Source organism: Sitophilus oryzae, unplaced genomic scaffold (genome assembly GCF_002938485.1).
Source record: "Sitophilus oryzae breed Bouriz unplaced genomic scaffold, Soryzae_2.0 scaffold_1801_pilon_pilon, whole genome shotgun sequence".
Taxonomy (NCBI): Eukaryota; Metazoa; Arthropoda; class Insecta; order Coleoptera; family Curculionidae; genus Sitophilus; species Sitophilus oryzae.
The window spans coordinates 1,303,035-1,322,591 of record NW_022146504.1 but is presented as its reverse complement, the minus strand read 5'-3'; the positions used below and the strand labels follow the sequence as shown (position 1 = coordinate 1,322,591).

General features: G+C 32.5%; 1 protein-coding gene across 1 annotated transcript in view; it reads right to left on the bottom strand.

The window, feature by feature from the left end:
- The window catches only part of LOC115883013, a 638,791-nt gene that overhangs the window by 131,252 nt on the left and 487,982 nt on the right, over positions 1 to 19,557 (bottom strand). The window contains exon 17 of the mRNA XM_030901288.1: positions 2,623 to 2,768. Coding sequence (XP_030757148.1) covers positions 2,623 to 2,768 — 146 coding nt within the window. The remainder of the gene's footprint in view (positions 1 to 2,622; positions 2,769 to 19,557) is intronic.

The following is a 19,557-nucleotide window of genomic DNA, read 5'->3' as shown; positions in this document are numbered from 1 at the left end:
CTTCCAATTTGAAACTAAATCCGATATGGACGACAACAATTTGTTATATTTTAACCAATCCCAAAGCTGAGTAGTTGGCGTTGGTTTGCATTGAAATTTGGTCTCTATGCGGCTTTATAGGTATGCCTGCAAATTTGAAATAGGAACCCGGATATGGGAATATTTCAGAATAATCGGTCACCCTATATATTACTAATTCCTTATCTTATTAATGGACTTAGTATATCACCGCCTTATATTACTGTTGGGTTTATGAAATTAATGTAATAATATACAGGTTACGCCAATAGTGCGTCGGGCATCTGTAGCTGCTATAATAAAAAAACTTGAGCATTTTGTTGAAGTGCAAACCTAAAGATGTATTTAAGGAAAATATTTTAAGTGAGTGGATCGTGATGATTTTTAGTATTGAAAATACTTCTGGCCGCGTTTATATGGGACCCATCTTTGAAAAAAGGACATGCTAGAGCCGAAATGGGTTCGATAACCTGCCTGTCAACACGTCGATAGTTTAGCCGTCGTTAGGAATATGGAATAGGGCAAGGCATTTCGAAGACCGAAATGAGGTAGAGGTCGTAAATAAAATGATCCATAATGTTAAAATATGCTTCGAAGTGTTAAAAGTGTTGAAAATTAATTAAAATCTGTTAGGTTTAAGATATTGGTGAGTACTTTTTGAGTTTTAAGTCAAGTATGTAGGTGATAGAAATATTATGTGATTTATTCGATTGTATAAGCCGTGAAGCTAATAGGGTGTGTGTTATATTTCATGAATATTATATTTAATTTTATTTTGTTCGTTTCCGACGATAGGTACGTGTTAAATAAAACAACCAAAAATAAAGGTAAGAAGTGTTGGGTATGTTAAAATAAACCGAAAAACCTGTGTATTGGAAAATGAAAGTGTGTTTCAATTAGTGATACAAGAATTACAAACAAGGGTATATCTTTAATAAAACAAGTGAAAAATAAAAAAGGTAAGTACCTACTTAGTGAAGTAGTGGAGCTTTTTTATTACTCGTATATGTATAATAATAGAGTATAGGTGCAGTGCGTTTTTTTATCGCGGGTTATAAGATTTTACGTGCCAAATTTTCAGTCCCATCTAAGAGCTTCTTGTATTGCAGTGATAGGGCTGAAATTTATAACAGGTTTAGGAAAACTACCATCTCAGCAAAAAAAAATTTTTTAAAATTTTTAAAAATCTTTTTTTTTATAGAAAATTTATATTTTTCTTTACCCTGTAATCTTTGTCTATTTACTTTAAAACATTTAGAGGCAACGTAATGTCTTAGTCTATGTCAAAAAATAATAATTTTTATTTGTCTATGGGACCTAAGGTTATTGCTCTTTTGTGATGAAAACTGATGGCAATTTCTATATATTTCTGGAACAACAATTAATTAATTATTATTATTTTGTTTGAGTTAGTGATAAATTAGTATAACATTAAGTTCTCTGTACGTGTTCTAAAGTGAAGGGACAAAGATTACAGGGTGTAAAAATGTATATAGTTTCTATCATAAAGTTGAAGTAGGAACCATCAATATATCGGCTTCCATAAAAACACATAAATTCGCTAGTCAAACTTATTAAATTTACCTGTATATTATTTATTTCTGCTAAAGATGAAAATGTGAATGAGCAACAAATCCAAACACAAACTAACCAATTATACAGAGTATAACAAAAGTCTGGAACGCATTGAATATCTGACGAATTACACATCCAATTTTTTAAAAAATTGATTCAAGTTCGAAATGACGACGGATTGTGTGAGTGATATCCGTGACGACGACGCCGACGTTACCAAATCTACAGTTTTTCAGCGACGCACAGAGGGCCAGCGGACCCTATTTTATGGAAAAATTATTTTGCTCATAGATATTATTGAGTATTATTTATTATGAATTAGTGTTAAAATCACAAAATCAATACAAAATATGAAAAAATTAACAATTATTAGCCCATAGAGAATGGTTTATACAGGGTGTTACAATATTAACGCACTTATGTAAAATCATATTTTCGCAGATTCAGGTTAAAGGCACACCTTAACTAGTTTCCAAAAACGTATGAGCCTAGAAGCATCAAAAATGAGAAAAAATTTATTATACAGGGTGTCCCAAAAGTAAGAAAGTAATCAACTTTTTATAAAACTAGTTTTTTCTTAAAAAATATATGCCAAATACTAAAGTTTATAAAAAAACTGAGTTTACAAATTAAGGTTGATATAATTACATACAGGTTGCTAAAAAAATCATGAAAATATGGCTAAAAATAACAAAAATATAACAGATTAATTTTGACCAAAAATTTCTCCGTTGCGTTTTTTTGTATCTGAGTGTAGATCTTGTTTTTCTATCGTTCTTAGGTTCTAGCCAGACTAATTAGTACAGATACCCAGAAAAAAATCTTCAGACAATAACAAGTACAACCCTTTCTTCTCGCATCCTCTATACATTTTGTCGCGTGTTCGTACTAAAGGCCGCCCGACAAAGATATAGACAATGCCCATAATGCGTCTATGGAAATAAACGTCGCATTCGCTCCGATGTAGTGGCGTTAATGAAATTAGTGCTTATGACAAGCGGCTTAATTCATAGAGGCAGGCGAACTTACCCGGCTTTCCTCACCGCGCCCGTACAATTGAACGATGCGGCCGCTGTACCAGTTTGTTTGGCTTTGTACGGCGAGTTCATAACGCTTTCGCCATCGTCTTCGTCGGACACCGCCGTTGTTAACGACATACGATCATCGTCGGAAATCTGAAACAATACAGCGTCATTAATAATACAGATAACGATAGAAATTTTACAACTGTTAATTATAATATCTTAACCTGGGGCCTGTAACACAAGCAGTACAAGTCCTACACTTGTTAAAATATATTCGGCAGTTGTAGCTTTTTCATAATACAACTGATCTTGTAACTACCCGTGCGGCACTGGTAATTACGGAACTTTTTTACACTTGTAGTTTGTTTCCATAACACAATAGTCACACGTATACAGTTGTGTTACGGAACTGTCAACAATTGTAAACAATTTTCTACCTATCTCGAACTCTGGGTAGGTTCAGTATAGTACCGGTCCTTTGCCATGAACGTGTCATTTTACTTTACTGTCGATAATTATGTGGTCAAGTGATTCGGAGAGTGATGATGAAAATGCTCGTGCAGTGTATCGGTATCGGGAAAGACCTAACTATGTCATGTTGACAGACTGGAAATTTGTGGAGAGGTTCCGACTCAATCGAGAAAAGTTTGAAGTTCTTCTTCAAGGCATAGGCCCAGCAATTGCGAATCAAACGATTCGATGGTATGGCTTGTCACCATTGCAGAAACTGATTATTGCTCTACATTGGCTTGGGAACGGAGAGCAATACCACGGGGTATGTGACATGCATGGTGTGTCAAAATTTACCGTCTGCAGATGTGTTCACGAAGTTGTTGCTGCTGTAAACGAAATAAAATTTAATGCCGTAATTCGACGGCCCGACAATACAGAGCAGCTGATAGAACGCTTTCATAATTTTGCAGGACTTTCTGAAGTTTGTGGAGATGTAGATGGAACCATCATAAATATCGATGCCCCCACGAATAACAAACCTGCTTACGTCGACCACTATGGAAAGCATGCAATTAATTGCATGGCCTGTATGTTGTCCTGACCTAAACTTTTACTATATAAGTGCAAATTGGCCAGGAAGTGTGCACGATGCTCGTGTACTTCGTAACACTTCACTATTTCGTAGAAAGGAAAACTTTGCTTTGGCGCCTCGATTTTGAATACGGCATATAGCAACGGCATATACACGTGTAGAATATTTTACTGGTAGCTACAAGTGTACCAAATGATATAGTGTTACAGGATACCGAGGTACTTGTAGGTATAAGCAAATTACTAATAACTTGTAAACTTGTTACAATTATTGTAAGCATTGTGTTATAGGCCCCAGGGGCCTGTAACACAAAATCTACAACTGTAACAAGTGTAGAACTTGTTGAAGATTTACTTGTAGCTACAATTCCTGTTAATTTCTGTAACACAAAGTTCTCAAAATGACTTGTAATAACGGCGAATATTTCTAACAAGTGTCAAGTGTAACTAAAGTGCACAAGAGTTGTAGGACAGACGCCCTAGATAGCTTGTTTAGACAAGTTCGTTCTAAAATTAATTTTGGTAGTTACTGGTAAAAATGTCTTCGAAACAAGTGGTGTTTGCTAGAAAAATGTAATGGATTATGCAAATTAAAGAAAATATAGAGGTTCTCTTTGAGGCATTCTCGGATACCCTTCGAAAAGAAGACAAGGTGAAGCAATGGAAAGAGTTAGCTTCTCTTGCTCAAAGCATATGCTTAACGCCCTTAGAGAAAGATTGGACATACGCCAGAGATACCCTTTGGCAAAATCTAAAGAAGAGTGCAGTGGTAAGTGTTTTATGTTGTATTTTGGATTAAAACAGATTCTCAAAATTACAAAAATAGAAAGCGTCTAATCGCGTATCTGTTTTATTAGTGTTATAATAATAGAGTGTTTTGCAAAAAAAAAATACAAAGCAACAACTTCTTCTAAACTGATTCTTGTAGAATTTTGTACCCACCTTTTAAGCATGGTTAAAATTTAGAACAGAACTACAATTGTAAAATATTTTCCGTAATTATAAGTCCTACACAGGTAAGTACAAGTTGCTGTGTGTTACGAAACTTTACAAGTCTCTATCCAAAAGCGTACAAGTGTGGCACTTGTAGGTCTTGTGTTACAGGCCCCAGGTCGTAAATTTTGTTACTTTCAAAAACAACTGTGCTCTGACCTCCATATAGTATTACCACTAGTGATGAGCGAGACTGGTCTTGGTCTTGGTCTTGACCTTGCACAAAAAGTAAGATTAAAACCAAGACCAAGACTAGATTTTTTCTGCAAGACCAAGACCCACCAGTGCAAGACTGACGCAAGACTAAAGCTTCATTCACAACCTCGCAATTAGTGGAATAAATTAGTAGTTTCAATTACACTTTATATTTTTTAGTTTACGATCATTCACAATATCTTAAAAAACAATTAAAATTAATAGAATAACAGCTTGCGGTAGTCAGTTGTATCCATAGAGAAAGCTTAATATTTAGCTAATAAAACAATAAACTTGTGATTTCTAACCACAATTTCTCTTGACGGATGATAATCAAAGACCAAAATGACATTCCTGGCAAATTTTGAAGTATAATTTGTGGAAAAGTCAAAAGTTTGTCAACTTTTTCCACTAATTGAATATTACTACCACTAATTTTGACGTTGTGCATATTAGAGGAACAAACTTCTACGCTAATTGAAACCATTGATTTATTCCACTAATTTTGAGGTTCTGAATGAAGCTTTAGACCAGCATGGAAAATTCTTGCATTTTTTAAAATTTGTATTTACATTTTATTTTTCATACATAATAATTTAAAAAAATAACGAGAGTTTTATTTACTTATCCTTCACCCCTATAATTTTTTAAATAAAAATTATTAAAAAAAGTTGCTTCGAAACTATTGCCAGCGAATATGTAACAACAATAATCCCATATTCGTACAAAATCGAAACCTATCGAATATTACAGAATTAGTTAATTCGCCCATGTGTTTTGAACAATTCAAGCAAATAAATGTAACATAAAAAGTTACTTATTGGTTCCGTTTGGTTTGGGTTGGTTCAAAATTGGTTTATTGGTTGAAAATTAGTTTGTTAATTTATTGCAAACAGTGTTTTCCCAAATTTTGCAAAAAAATAAAAAATTAATAGTGATTCAATTTACAGGGTAGTCACAATTCTAATCGAGAACCTTCATAGAAGAATTCCTTTTTATCTATCTTTTTTCAAATACTTTCTGAAATAACATCGATATTTGTATGAAAATTGGTATGTCAGTGTTAGTAAGAATCCCACTTTTAGGGGATGCCACTAGCTCTGTCACGTTGGAACCCGCTTTATAGTAAACTTTTCGATTTTTGGCTTATTATCAACTACAAACGATGCAATTGATTGTAGTAAATTCAATTTTTTTGTAGTACTAATAATTAGCCAGAAAAAGTAAACAATTGTGCGCAATGTAATAAAGAATAAAAATATTGTTTTAACAAATGTCTAAAAATCTTCAAAATCGTTTGTAGTTTTATGTAGTAGCAAAAAAACTCAACGAAAGTTACTTGAAATTAGAGAATTATAGTAAAATTTGGAAATTAACATAGTTTGACATAATGTTTTTAGTTGTATACAAACTACAAACGATGCAATTGATTGTAGTAAATTCAATTTTTTCGTAGTACTAATAATTAGCCAGAAAAAGTAAACAATTGTGCGCAATGTAATAAAGAATAAAAATATTGTTTTAACAAATGTATAAAAATCTTCAAAATCGTTTCTAGTTTTATGTAGTAGCAAAAAAACTCATCGAAAGTTTCTTGAAATTAGAGAATTATAGTAAAATTTGGAAATTAACATAGTTTGACATAATGTTTTTAGTTGTATACAAACTACAAACAATGCAATTGATTGTAGTAAATTCAATTTTTTTGTAGTACTAATAATTATCCAGAAAAAGTAAACAATTGTGCGCAATGTAATAAGGAATAAAAATATTGTTTTAACAAATGTCTAAAAATCTTCAAAATCGTTTGTAGTTTTATGTAGTAGCAAAAAAACTCAACGAAAGTTTCTTGAAATTAGAGAATTATAGTAAAATTTGGAAATTAACATAATTTGACATAATGTTTTTAGTTGTATACAAACTACAAACGATTTTGAAGATTTTTAGACATTTGTTAAAATAATATTTTTATTCTTTATTACATTGCGCACAATTGTTTACTTTTTCTGGCTAATTATTAGTACTACAAAAAAATTGAATTTACTACAATCATTTGCATCGTTTGTAGTTGATAATAAGGCAAAAATCGAAAAGTTTACTATAAAGCGGGTTCCAACGTGACAGAGCTGATACCACTTAGTGTTTCCTAACTGTTTTGAAAAGTAACAACTTTTCGCCCGTGCTGGTATTACACTATTGAGAGATTACACTACAGTCATGTTTTACGTAAAATAGGTCTGTTGGTAAAAATCAGTTAATACATGTCATTATGATGGAATAACCCTCGGAATAACCACAAAAACATTCACAATTACATTATTCCTTATACAAAAAAGTGGTCTATGCTTTTTACAAGACCATCATATCCTATAGTATTTTTCGACGCTGATCACGAATCCGCTATCAGAACTACGCTAACACATCTCATTTTTTTCTAATCTCAAAAACTTGGTGAAAATCCGTAAAAATTCAGGAAAATGTAGTAGGAAAAAACTAAAAAAAATCCCATGAATATAAATAATCTAATATAAATGGACCTGATAAACTCAAAACACCCATGAGAATTTCTATCTATCAGAATTTTTCTAACCTCAAAAAACCTACCACAAGTCATTATTTTCCGAAATCCCACGGATCTTAACCAAATCCGGTATAGGGTTATTTTTTGGGTCGCTGATCATGACTGACGTCGGATTGGCAGAATTCAAATGGCGGATCCAATATGACCGATGAGAATTAAAAAAAAAAACACGGATCCGAACAAAATCAGTATATGGGAGTTTTTTGGGTCGCTGATCTCGAATCTCAAGTCAAATGGGCCATCGATCGTGAATCTGACGTCGGATTGGCAAAATTCAAGATGGCGGATCCCATATGGCCGACCTCAAGAACGGTGTGGGTCCGATTCGAATCGGTAAACATGCTAAAGTTGTATCACATATATATGTTACGGTTAAAGTCCGATGTCCGGTTAATATCGACATTAACAGGTTAATGTTTGGGTTAGGTTATGTTTTTGGTTGTTTTGTTGTGTGCTATTCTCGAGATTAACCGGGTAATGTCGACATTAACCGGACATCGTACTTTAACCGTAACATATATATTGCGTGAAGAATGAATATTTTAACAGGACACAGTTTTGTCGGCTGCAAGACAGGGTATCAAAGAGTGTTTGAGACACCTCCATCGTTTGTCTGATTTTAGAAAGAAGACATTCTTTATATCGAAATTGCGTAGGCCGATCTAAATTTCCATAAGTTTCCAAGATTGTCCAATTTTTTATAATCATTATCCCTCCTTATTGTGATACAGCTTGATGTGATACATTTTTGCCTTTTGAATAAACACATTTTTTTTTTCAAAAAAACTAGAAATTTGTGAAAGTTTGATTGAAAGTAACGTACAAATATAAAAAAAAACGATAAAGAGAAAATATGTGTCTTTTATCGAGATTTACCAATTTTATTAATCCTGAAAATATTTGCCCTTATTTAAGATTCACCCTGTACAAACTTAAAAAAAAATATTAAATCCTAAAAGCAATAAGTTTAGAAACCATTCTTTAGAAATAAAAAAATCATATCAGAGTAGGCTGACATTAATACCCCATTATTACTTTAAGCCTTGTAGCTATATACAGATCTTTTATATTACAAAAGTTTTTTCAGATGCCGAACTAGACGCTCTCTACACGAGAGTGATAAGATTTCTATTTATACAGCTTTGGGATACACTGCTACACTGGTTGCATTTAAATGAAAGTTCGTAGCCTTTTACCGAGAAAACTTTATTCTTTCAAAAATTGAATAGTCTTTTTTGGCAATAAATATCGGGTAAAAGCCATTGAATAACATGTAATAAAATTCTTTCTCTAAATAATGAACCTATTTACAAGGTTATGTATTTATATTTTTATATACACACAGGATGTTCGCAGATAGGTATATAAAACCTTTTTTTAGTAATGCGGTAATATTCCTATTTTAATTAAAGTAATTTTTTAACGGAACCGCTAGAAAGTGAAATAAAAATAAAGAAAAAACGATCAGAGAGTTTAGAAAATTTTATATATTCACTTTTTTAAATAAATTTATTTTATAAGCTAAATATTAAGCTTTCTCTATGGATGACTAACGCAAGTTGTTGCTAGGAAATTCTATTAATTTTATTTGTGTTTTTTTTAAACATTGTGAATGATCGTAAACTAAAAGATATAAAGTGTAATTGAAACCACTAATTTATTCCATTAATTGCGAGGTTCTGAATGAAGCTTTAACCTTTATAAGTCCTACATTTAGAGTTTTATTATTTAAAATAAGAATTTCTATATTTTACAATAACTGTATAATATTATTTTACTTTAAATGTATCTACTATTTGCTTAAAGTAAAGAAAAAGTGATTTATTAAGTATAGTAATACTTGTTAGAAAAAGCCGTGTACTATTATAATATACACAAATCAAGTTAAAGTTATAAAATAAAAATCAATATTTCCACTATTTCTGCGGAGGGGTATGTAAAGTTGAGGGTAACTCTGGTCAATAATAGAAAAACGCCATGGGTATGGCTACCTCTTGGTAAGGAAATGTGCGGAGACCGTTTAATAATCAAGTTGGTTGAATCCATATACGTATAAATAAAATATACTCAGTGTTCTCTATTTAACCCCGTATGCTGTTACAGTGCTGTAAGAGAAAAACCACATAACCAAGCTCTTATTAATACTGCATAAATCTATTTCTCCCGGATACCGATAGAACATCGATTGCGCCAAACTCCGGTTGATTGTTGTTTTAGTTCTGTTTGGATTCCTTTTTGTTTGTGCGTGTAAAAGAGTGATTTTGTTTAGTTTATTATTTCCAACTTATCTTTTCGATATTTTTCCAACTCCATGATAATAGGTTATAAATAATAATAAAAAAAATAGAAGGTTAGGTGAAATGTCAGTCAACCATCTTTAAAAACACCGACCAATGAAAAATTCTTCAGCATGTCTCACGCGCAGTTTATTTCATCCGGATATTCATTTATATGCGGGTGAAATAGACTTATGTTGAATTTCATATTTCTCTTTCACCATTTGGGCATCACTTTTTAGAGTGTAACAGATTATTTACTTCATATTATTATTTACATTATTAACAGATTATTTCCTATGTTCTTTACGTTCAAGTCGATGTTTTCGGTTATTAGTTTCGGGAGAGGGTCTTTTAGCAGGAAGTAATAAAACAAACATCTTTCAAACGTGACTATTTTTAAATTCCCAAACTTATAGAAGGGCAAAGCAAATAAACTGTAGAACTTAGAAGTAAACAGAAAATTGTAAAGATAGACCGTAGATAAAAACGCTGGGACATTGAAAAACCAATAACCACCCTTGATAACATGTAACTATCGCCGGATGTTTGTAAAGGATCTGGGAACTTTAGGAAAGCACGTATCTAGACATAAACGAGAATTAAATACGTAAAATGGTCATAGTACTGCCATCTAACAACAGGGAGGTCGAACCAATTTGGTTTGAAGGGCGGTGTCAAGCTGACCAATCAAGCAAAGAACAGTACCTTTAGGGATGATCCTATTGGCAAAGTACCGAATGCACCACCCTTCAACCCTGTAATGTTGGAACCTCGGGGCTGTTTTTAGGCAGAAAAGTTAGTTCGGTTTAAGTTTTTAAAAGACACGGTTCTCTCTCGGGTTCGCGAAATTCGGTAAGGTTCACGATGCGACCCCCTGTAGTTTTTAAGTCTGGTGTCTACTAATAGTATTTTTTTTATGTCCTTTTGTCAAATGTTTTTAATTTTCTTCTCTAAAATTATTTTAATGTGTTGTAGTAAGATTTAGTAATGAAGGTTCAATTGATTATGTAATTATCAGATTTTTCAACAAAGCAGACACCAGACAATTTTCTTGTATTTTTCCATCTCTTTTCCATTTTTAGTAATAACAAGTAATTTCGATCATATATATATTTTTTTATTTGTTCTTTATTTTCTTTTTAATATTAAATTTAAATGTTTTCTAAAAACTCGGCCGTTTTATTTCTATAGTAAAAAATAACCAAGAGTGTTTTAAAAGTATATAAATAAGATCCTTATGAACGGGCAGAATATCTCCAGAGCAGTTCCGAAAAGTCTCGAGAAATGAGCTACATATTTACAGACAGAGGTCGGGCCGTAATTAAGGTAAGTTATAATAGATTTGAGAGACTAACAGGCACTAAGACAAAGCATTAAACATACGCTCCAAAGAGTCGGTGTACTTTTTATCCAAGTTTGCCTTCCGTTCAACTTAATTGTTTTTCATAATTATAAAATAGTCACGCTACCCATAGACAAGTGATTAATCCGAAAAGATTTGTCACATAAAATTTGGTGGCAGCGGTGGGATACAAAAATAATTAATTTGTAGGACCTAGATTATTCCTTTTAATTATATTTTTGATTTAAAATTTGGTTATAGCTAAGGGAATCTTGGAAAACTAATTTGTAGTACGTAATTCTTGTTTTTGGTTTTATTTTTGTTTTAACTTGAGAAGAAAAGGCTAAATTTATTTTTCTCGATTTTTTTAACTTATTTTTGTGACTTTAACAGTATTAGTCGAATATTAATAGTTATCCTATTAAGGTGATAATTGTAATAAGTTGAATGAATATTTTTATAATTCATTTGAAATTTATTTTCTGGTATGTTTGTTAATGGATTTTTATATATTTTTTTTTGTTTCAACGATAAGAGTAATTACGTAGAAAATTTAAATAATTTTGGTTTTGTTGATTTTAATTTTTTTTCCCCTTAAAGAATAATTGCAAGAATAGTTTTTGTTTAAAGTAGAATTTGCGTTAAATCAGAATATTTAATTCTTGAGAATAGTATTTTGTTTTAAGAAAAAAATCATGAAGATTAAATAGATATGTTTTTATCTTTATTTTTTAAGTTAGGGAAACTTGAATGTTATTAGTAAATAGATTGCGGGAAAGTAATTAACGGGAATTAAAGCGTAAATATCATGGCAAGGAAATCGCACAGCCAGTCTCTAGAAGCAAAATCTGTTAGCTATCCTTCTCATAGCAATCAACGAAGTACATAATTTTTATAGTAACTAAAAAACTGCCTGGATTTTTTTTTGTAATTAGCATGAAAGATTAAACCGAACTCTTTCGACATGCTAAAAAGTATTCCCGTGTCGTCATATAGAATTAAGTATTGTCGTAAACCCTTATTGTTTTATTCAGAAGTAAAGTGAATACGTATGTTTTTCCTATAGCTAATTTATAGGTAATATTTTAATTTGGATATATTTTTTTTATGCTATTACGTTTCGGGAAAGGCCGACAAGTTTTATTACGGTTGTAAGAACGGAGACAGTTCTAGTAATAGGTATAACTTGGCTAGACAAGGTTTTAAAGCATTTTTTTGTGTTGCATTTTTTTATGTTTATGATAGGGTTTGGGACAATCTTAATTCTCCCGTATACTTAATTTATTATTCATCTTTTGTATTTATTTCATTTATTTTTGCAACTTACCTACAAGTAAGATTTGTTTTCAATTAAGAAAAATTAAATAAGGAATCCAACGGCTATATCAGTATGATTGTATATTTATACCCTAAGGTTTTTTTTCATCAAGAGTAGATACCTGAGCGACGGAGGTATTACCGGTCAGTTTTATGACACTGGTCGTAGGTTATTGGGAGAAACGAGAAACTACGAGGGTGTTTTAAAAAGTAGTCGTCGAAAATAAGAGAATGGATTTTTCGACAATGATTTAGATAGGGTACTGGGTTATGCATGTAAGGTTGTGGAAAAGGCGATGTAATTCACTAGCAGCAAATTGGTCTATCGGGTTCGGATCAACGGATCCTAAAAACTATATACAGGACGTTGAATCTGGTCTAGGGACTTACTAAAGGTGGCCTAGACATGCTCCGAAAAGCACGGGTAAACAGAAGGAAGTTATTGCACGAAAGGAAGAGATTTTAGTGCAAGGAAGATAGAGGATAGAGTGTGGACATATCAGATGTACGCCTAATTTATTTACGGATTTGTCATTCACGACAATGAGTGCTGAACCTGCGTTTCTGATAAGGAGGTCAGTGATGGCGTAAGAAACTATCGACCAGAGCGTGCTGAGAATTCGGAGGGAGGAACCCTTGAATTGCTGTCTGGGATAAAAGACAGTGGCAGTAGCAGGTGGGGGAAAGGAGAATCGCCCACAGCTAGTAGCACTGGATCCACTCTGGTCGGCGATTTTACGCAAGTTAGGGGAAGCAAGGTATCTTTATACATAACGGCTCTACACAGAGAAGGCGGAAACGCTCATGGACGCCGTAGGACGGAAAATTCGAACCCTCAATTCGAAGATTGCAATAGACAGAACATGTATGCGAATAACCCTTGGAATAAAAAACAATAGACTAGAAAGTACTCGTGGGTTTAACGCCTAAGGTTTAGCGCAGACCGGAGGATCAAGGCTTGGTTGCATGCAACCCTGACTGGTTAAACTCATGAAGAAATCAATAATATTGTAATTACCTGGTTATGATTGTAGTGTATCTGTATACACCCGGGTCCCTGCACACACTATGGTCTTAACCACTGAACCACTTTGCCGTCAACATTTCTACAGTTAACGGCTACAATAGAAAACCTATCATAATCTTTCAAAAATCACAATAGATAACCGTTATTTGCATACTGAATGGACAGCCACACAACAGACCATATTAAAATCCACATTTTTCATACTTCGGTACCTGTAAAGAATTAGGCTCGAGCGTTATGACCATTTCTCCTTCAAGGTCGGATAGGTAATCCTCAGGAGGAGTACACTCAAGTTCAGATGGGGTACACTCAAGCTCATCTGAGGACATTCAAAGGTTGAATGTGGGCATCTGGATATGGCGGAGCAGGAGATGGTAAAGAAATTTCTCCAGGAATATGAGGACATATTCGCCCAAGAGGGTAGACCGCTAAAAGCTAAGGCAGAGTGATTGCATAGACACAGGAGTTGGACTCCAGGGAAAAAGGAAAACTCCAGGGTTATGTAGAGATATATAGGTATATATCTGCCCAGGATATAAACCGCTAAAAGCCAACAGGCATGTGAGACATCGGAGAAGTTTAGAAACCTTACATGTGGGAAAAATCATACACCAGATACTTTTGAAGATCGAACATCTTATAAGAAGAAAAATATACTGATAGAGAAAGGGTTAGTATAATTTAACAGAGGAATTCTAAAAGGATAAAACAAAAGAAAGGTTCAGAGTAATAATTTGCATAATTTGTTTTAAAGGTACACTGAAAGAACACAATGATTTTACAATCTGATAATTTTTACGTTTTTATATGTTGGTATTTGATCATTTTTTTGTATACAATTTTTTATTTCAGGAAGAGTAATAGTTTTTATGTCTTAATTGAGTGGTGATTTATTGTTTAGAGAGATGAAAGAAAATAGGGTTAAAGGTTATTTTCGGGTATTTTATTTTGAAGACTAATTTTTTTTATGAGGTATTAAAAATTTTTATCTTAAATATAGGCTTTGAAGGTTTATAGATTTTTTGTATTAACTTAAAGAGTTTCATTGTTTATTCTATTTTACCTAAATTTACTTACTTATTACATTTCCTTTTCATTAAATTTTAGTAAATTTATTTTGAGATTTAAATAATGGTTTTTCAGATAATATCCTATGTTTTACAATTTTTTTATTGATATATAATTGCCAAAAACTTTTTTCATTTAAATGCTATTTACCTTTTATGGCTAGTATACAGGGTGTTTTGTTAGATGGACCGTTACCTGGGTCTAGAAAAAATGTTTTGTAAGTTATAACAGTAACCTAATGGATAATTTGTTTTTCTTTCAGCGTTCAGATAATTACTTTGCCTATGAGCATTTTTCCTGCAATATTTTTTTTATTTAATTTAATAAGTCTTTATCTATTTATCAATATTTCTCGTTTTATAACTCTTTATCTAAATTTTACTGAATTTAATTAATAAGTCACAGATATAATTTTTTGAGGTTTTCATAATAATTTTTTTTATTACTAACGTAACACTTCGATTTGATTTGGAATTTATTTTATTAATTGAATTCTTTTGATAAAAACTTTGTTTTATTGTTATTATTATTTTTTTTTATCATAATAGACAGAGTGTTATTATTCTATACTACGCATTAGAGACAGGAATAAAAGTGATGTTTTAAGTTTTAGGATTTCAGAATTTTAATTAAGGGCAAGTTGTTAAAAATATGGAAAATTAGCTAACCCTGGAGCTCGATGATGATAATATATCAGAAGTAAAACAGTTAACGATAGATCTAAGATGTATGTACAGGTGTACAGAGGTTTAGAAAGGAGAATACCGGGGACGATAAAAACGTAGAGCAAGCAGAAGATGTATTAGGGTATAAAAATAAGTCGATACCTATGGCCATAGATTTCATGTATTATGCTATTGGTAGTTTCTTCAGCTATAGTTCGGAGCGTTTTAAAGTTTTTTATGTTACAGTAAATTTTAAGTTTTATGGATTCCTTATTCTGCCAGCGGTCTACCTCACGACCATAGACTTAGTTTATAAGATTTATACCATTAAGGGACGCAGAAGAGGGATATCTTGCGGGACTTGTAAGATCGCAACAGATGGGTAGAGGATATCCTGAATACTACAGTGTGATGTTCTCTGAAAGGTTAACCATGTCAGGAGTGTTTGTCATGCGGTATCTTGAAAACCAAAGTAATGTTCAGCTAGAAGATCAATTTGAATTACGGTTACTAGAAGGTCAGGCCTGTTCAAAACCTATATAACCAATACTTATTGATTTAGTCCATCAACTAATTTAGTCAATCAATTCGTTTAGTCTCCTAAAAGCTATAAATCAGTTAGACTTGGCTAATAGAATAGGCATCCAACTAGAAGTAGGCGTGGTGTCCAATGCCACCTATTAATCGGATAGTTGAACTAAAACTACATACGTATACCCGAATTTAGTAATTCAGACAGACAACAGAAAGACACGTTATAAGGAAGAAGTCAGTAATCATTCGTAGTTTAAAGTATTGACAATTGGTATAGTAACATTTTTAACCAAGTTTAACAATTTGAATGGGATCAGTTAAAAGCATGTGAAGATAGAGAAGACTCAGATATCATTCTTTTTAGTTAAAATATGTCTAACCTAAACTGTTAGAGAGTGGAAACATCTGGCTATCCTGCAACTAAATCCTGCAGCTCAAAAGTATCAGAACAGTCAGAAATAATCGACAACGTAATACGGATGTAAGCAACATAGAAGTGACCCTTATAACTTCTCTGATTGAAAGCCTCACTGTCCAGAATGGACTTGATGCATAGTAAGAGATTACAAACGAGGCACGGAGGACCGAGCAGAGGCAGTTTAACCTCTATAGGCATCGTTCGTTCGTGTGACCTATGCCACTTTCCACTCAAGACATGTGTACCTACTTTTCATAATTCAGTTTGCCAATAAACGTCATCAGATGACATCAGTGAGAAGGGTAACAAGATGGATTCCTTCATGCAGAACCCACATCCAGATTTATTACAACGCCGAAGCGGAATTTTGGTTAATCTCCGAGTAGCAGCGCAGTTCCAGCGAATTCTTATGGTTAATCTGAATGAGATATCCACATAGTATTCATGGAAACATCCACATTATTCCGGTTCCATCTACAGAAGAAATTAAACATCGATCAAGAACTGTGAGAACGGGAGTGGAGTGTTTCATCGATCGAGTAGTATGATCGGGTTGCGCGAAAGCAAATTGTTCGCCGCAGATATATTTTTAGTATTAAGTGTAATTTTTAATAGTTAGTATTAGATTAGCTTAATGTAAGCAGGAATCATATCGTGAACCTATTGTTTCATTTGTGTTGACCATATTATCTTATTTAATTTTATTTGCGTCATATTTCTTATATTGTTTCTTTTCAGATTTAGTTTATTTTTTTTTATTTTTTTTTATTTTTTGGAAACAATAGCTTCCCTCTTAAGGGGAGGGCAAATTGTAACAGATTATTTCCTTTATATTATTATTTATATTATTAACAGATTATTTCCTATGTCCTTTACGTTCAAGTCGATGTTTTCGGTTATTAGTTTCGGTAGAGGGTCTTTTAACAGGAAGTAATAAAACAAACATCTTTCAAACGTGACTATTTTTGAATTCCCAAACTTATAGAAGGGCAAAGCAAATAAACTGTAGAACTTAGAAGTAAACAGAAAATTGTAAAGATAGACCTTAGATAAAAACCCTGGGACATTGTAAAACCAATTATCACCCTTGATAACATGTAACTATCACCGGATGTTTGTAAAGGATCTGGGAACTTTAGGAAAACACGTATCTAGACGTAGACTAGGATAAATACGTAAAATGGTCATAGTACTGCCATCTAACAACAGGTGGTCGAACCAATTTGGTTTGAAGGGCGGTGTCAAGCTGACCAATCAAGCAAAGAACAGTACCTTTAGGGATGATCCTATTGGCGAAGTACCTAATGCACCACCCTTCAACCCTGTAATGTTGGAACCTCGAAGCTGTTTTTAGGCAGAAAAGTTAGTTCGGTTTAAGTTTCTAAAAGAGACGGTTCTCTCTCGGGTTCGCGAAACTTTGTAAGGTTCACGATGTGACCCCTTGTAGTTTTTAAGTCTGGTGTCTGCTAATAGTATTTTTTTATGTCCTTTTGTCAAATGTTTTTAATTTTCTTCTCTAAAATTAATTTAATGTGTTGTAGTAAGATTTAGTAATGAAGGTTCAATTGTTTATGTAATTATCAGATTTTTCAACAAAGCAGACACCAGACAATTTTCTTGTATTTTTCCATCTCTTTTCCATTTTTAGTAATAACAAGTAATTTCGATCATATATATATTTTTTTATTTGTTCTTTACTTTCTTTTTAATATTAAATTTAAATGTTTTCTAAAAACTCGGCCGTTTTATTTCTATAGTAAAAAAATAACCAAGAGTGTTTTAAAAGTATATAAATAAGATCCTTATGAACGGACAGAATATCTCCAGAGCAGTTCCGAAAAGTCTCGAGAAATGAGCTACATATTTACAGACAGAGGTCGGGCCGTAATTAAGGTAAGTTATAATAGATTTGAGAGACTAACAGGCACTAAGACAAAGCATTAAACATACGCTCCAAAGAGTCGGTGTACTTTTTATCCAAGTTTGCCTTCCGTTCAACTTAATTGTTTTTCATAATTATAAAATAGTCACGCTACCCATAGACAAGTGATTAATCCGAAAAGATTTGTCACAAGAGAATAGGCTGAGTTTTTTATATGTACAGGGTGGCGCCTCTCATACGCCGCGGAGGATCCAAGGAGAACGACAGTTTGTATTGAAATGAGATTTTGTGAGCATATGTAGGTTAATTCAGGGCACTTTTTAAAAATATAGAGAGTTCTACAGGGTATCCTCAAAAAAAGTTACATATCACAGTTGTGTTTTTTGTAATGGAGCACTCTATATATTAATTGATTTTCGGATTCTAGGAGAAAAATAAAGGTGAGTTTTATAAGAGAAGTATATGACTAAAATGTCAGGTTTTTTACATATTTAACATTTTCTAGAAATAAAGAACAATTTTTATATTACAATAAAAGCTACCTAAATTCGAATTTACCCGGTGTAGCCTAATATGTAGTTAAACTAACTATTCTACTTTAAATCAAATTAAAACTTGACCCAAAAAGTTATACAGGGTGAGACAAAATTAATATTGAACATTGGTCACCTTTAAAAGCATGTTACTCTCTTATTTTAAATGGAACACCCAGTATATTATTCCGACATTTAAAGGAGAATTCCTGTGTCTTCAAAATACTATTAAGGTTGCCTACCCCTCAAACAAAGATTTTCCTAGATATTTTCATTTACATGATTTGATCTGAGTAGATCTTTATTATTTGATAAAACCTAGGTGGCTGTGATATGTCTGACGTCTTCAACATAGCTGTCTAATTAGTTCAACTTTAATAACTAGTTATAATTTTTTGTCAGTTAAAACAAAAAAAATATTCTCAGGAATTTGCGAAAATGCAAACTTACCAGGCGAAAGAATTGATATGATTCAGAACCATCAGAAAGAATTGATTGATAATTCTATTAGTTGGTGAATGCAGTGTGCATTTACCAATTAATAGAATAATTAAATGCTCCTGATTTTATCTAGTCTGAGTTTTTTTATGGGGATATGTTAAAGACAGTGTTTAAAAAGCTCGACCAACTAGTGTCGACAGCATGAGATAAATTATTGTAGCTGCTTTATCAGGTAGAACTCCACATAATGCCTTTTAAAATGAAAAGATCCTTTTGAAAATACAATCATTTTATGCAGTTAACAGGAAAGGAAGCATTTTGAGCATTTGATTTCATCCAGCTAATTTTTGTCGCACAATATTATAGGTTTATATCTAGTTTTAATTCTGTAATAATTAAAATATGTTTTAAACGTGTATTTTTTATTACCCTTGAGTTTTTTACTCCACAATCTTTAATTTTTGTTAAATTAATAAAAGGTATATCACACAGCCACCTAGATTTTTTCAAATAATAAAGATTTGCTGACGCAAAATCATAAAAATTAAAATATCTGGGAAAATCTTTGTCTGAGGGGTAGGCAACCTTAATAGTTTTTTGAAGATATATAAATTCCCCAT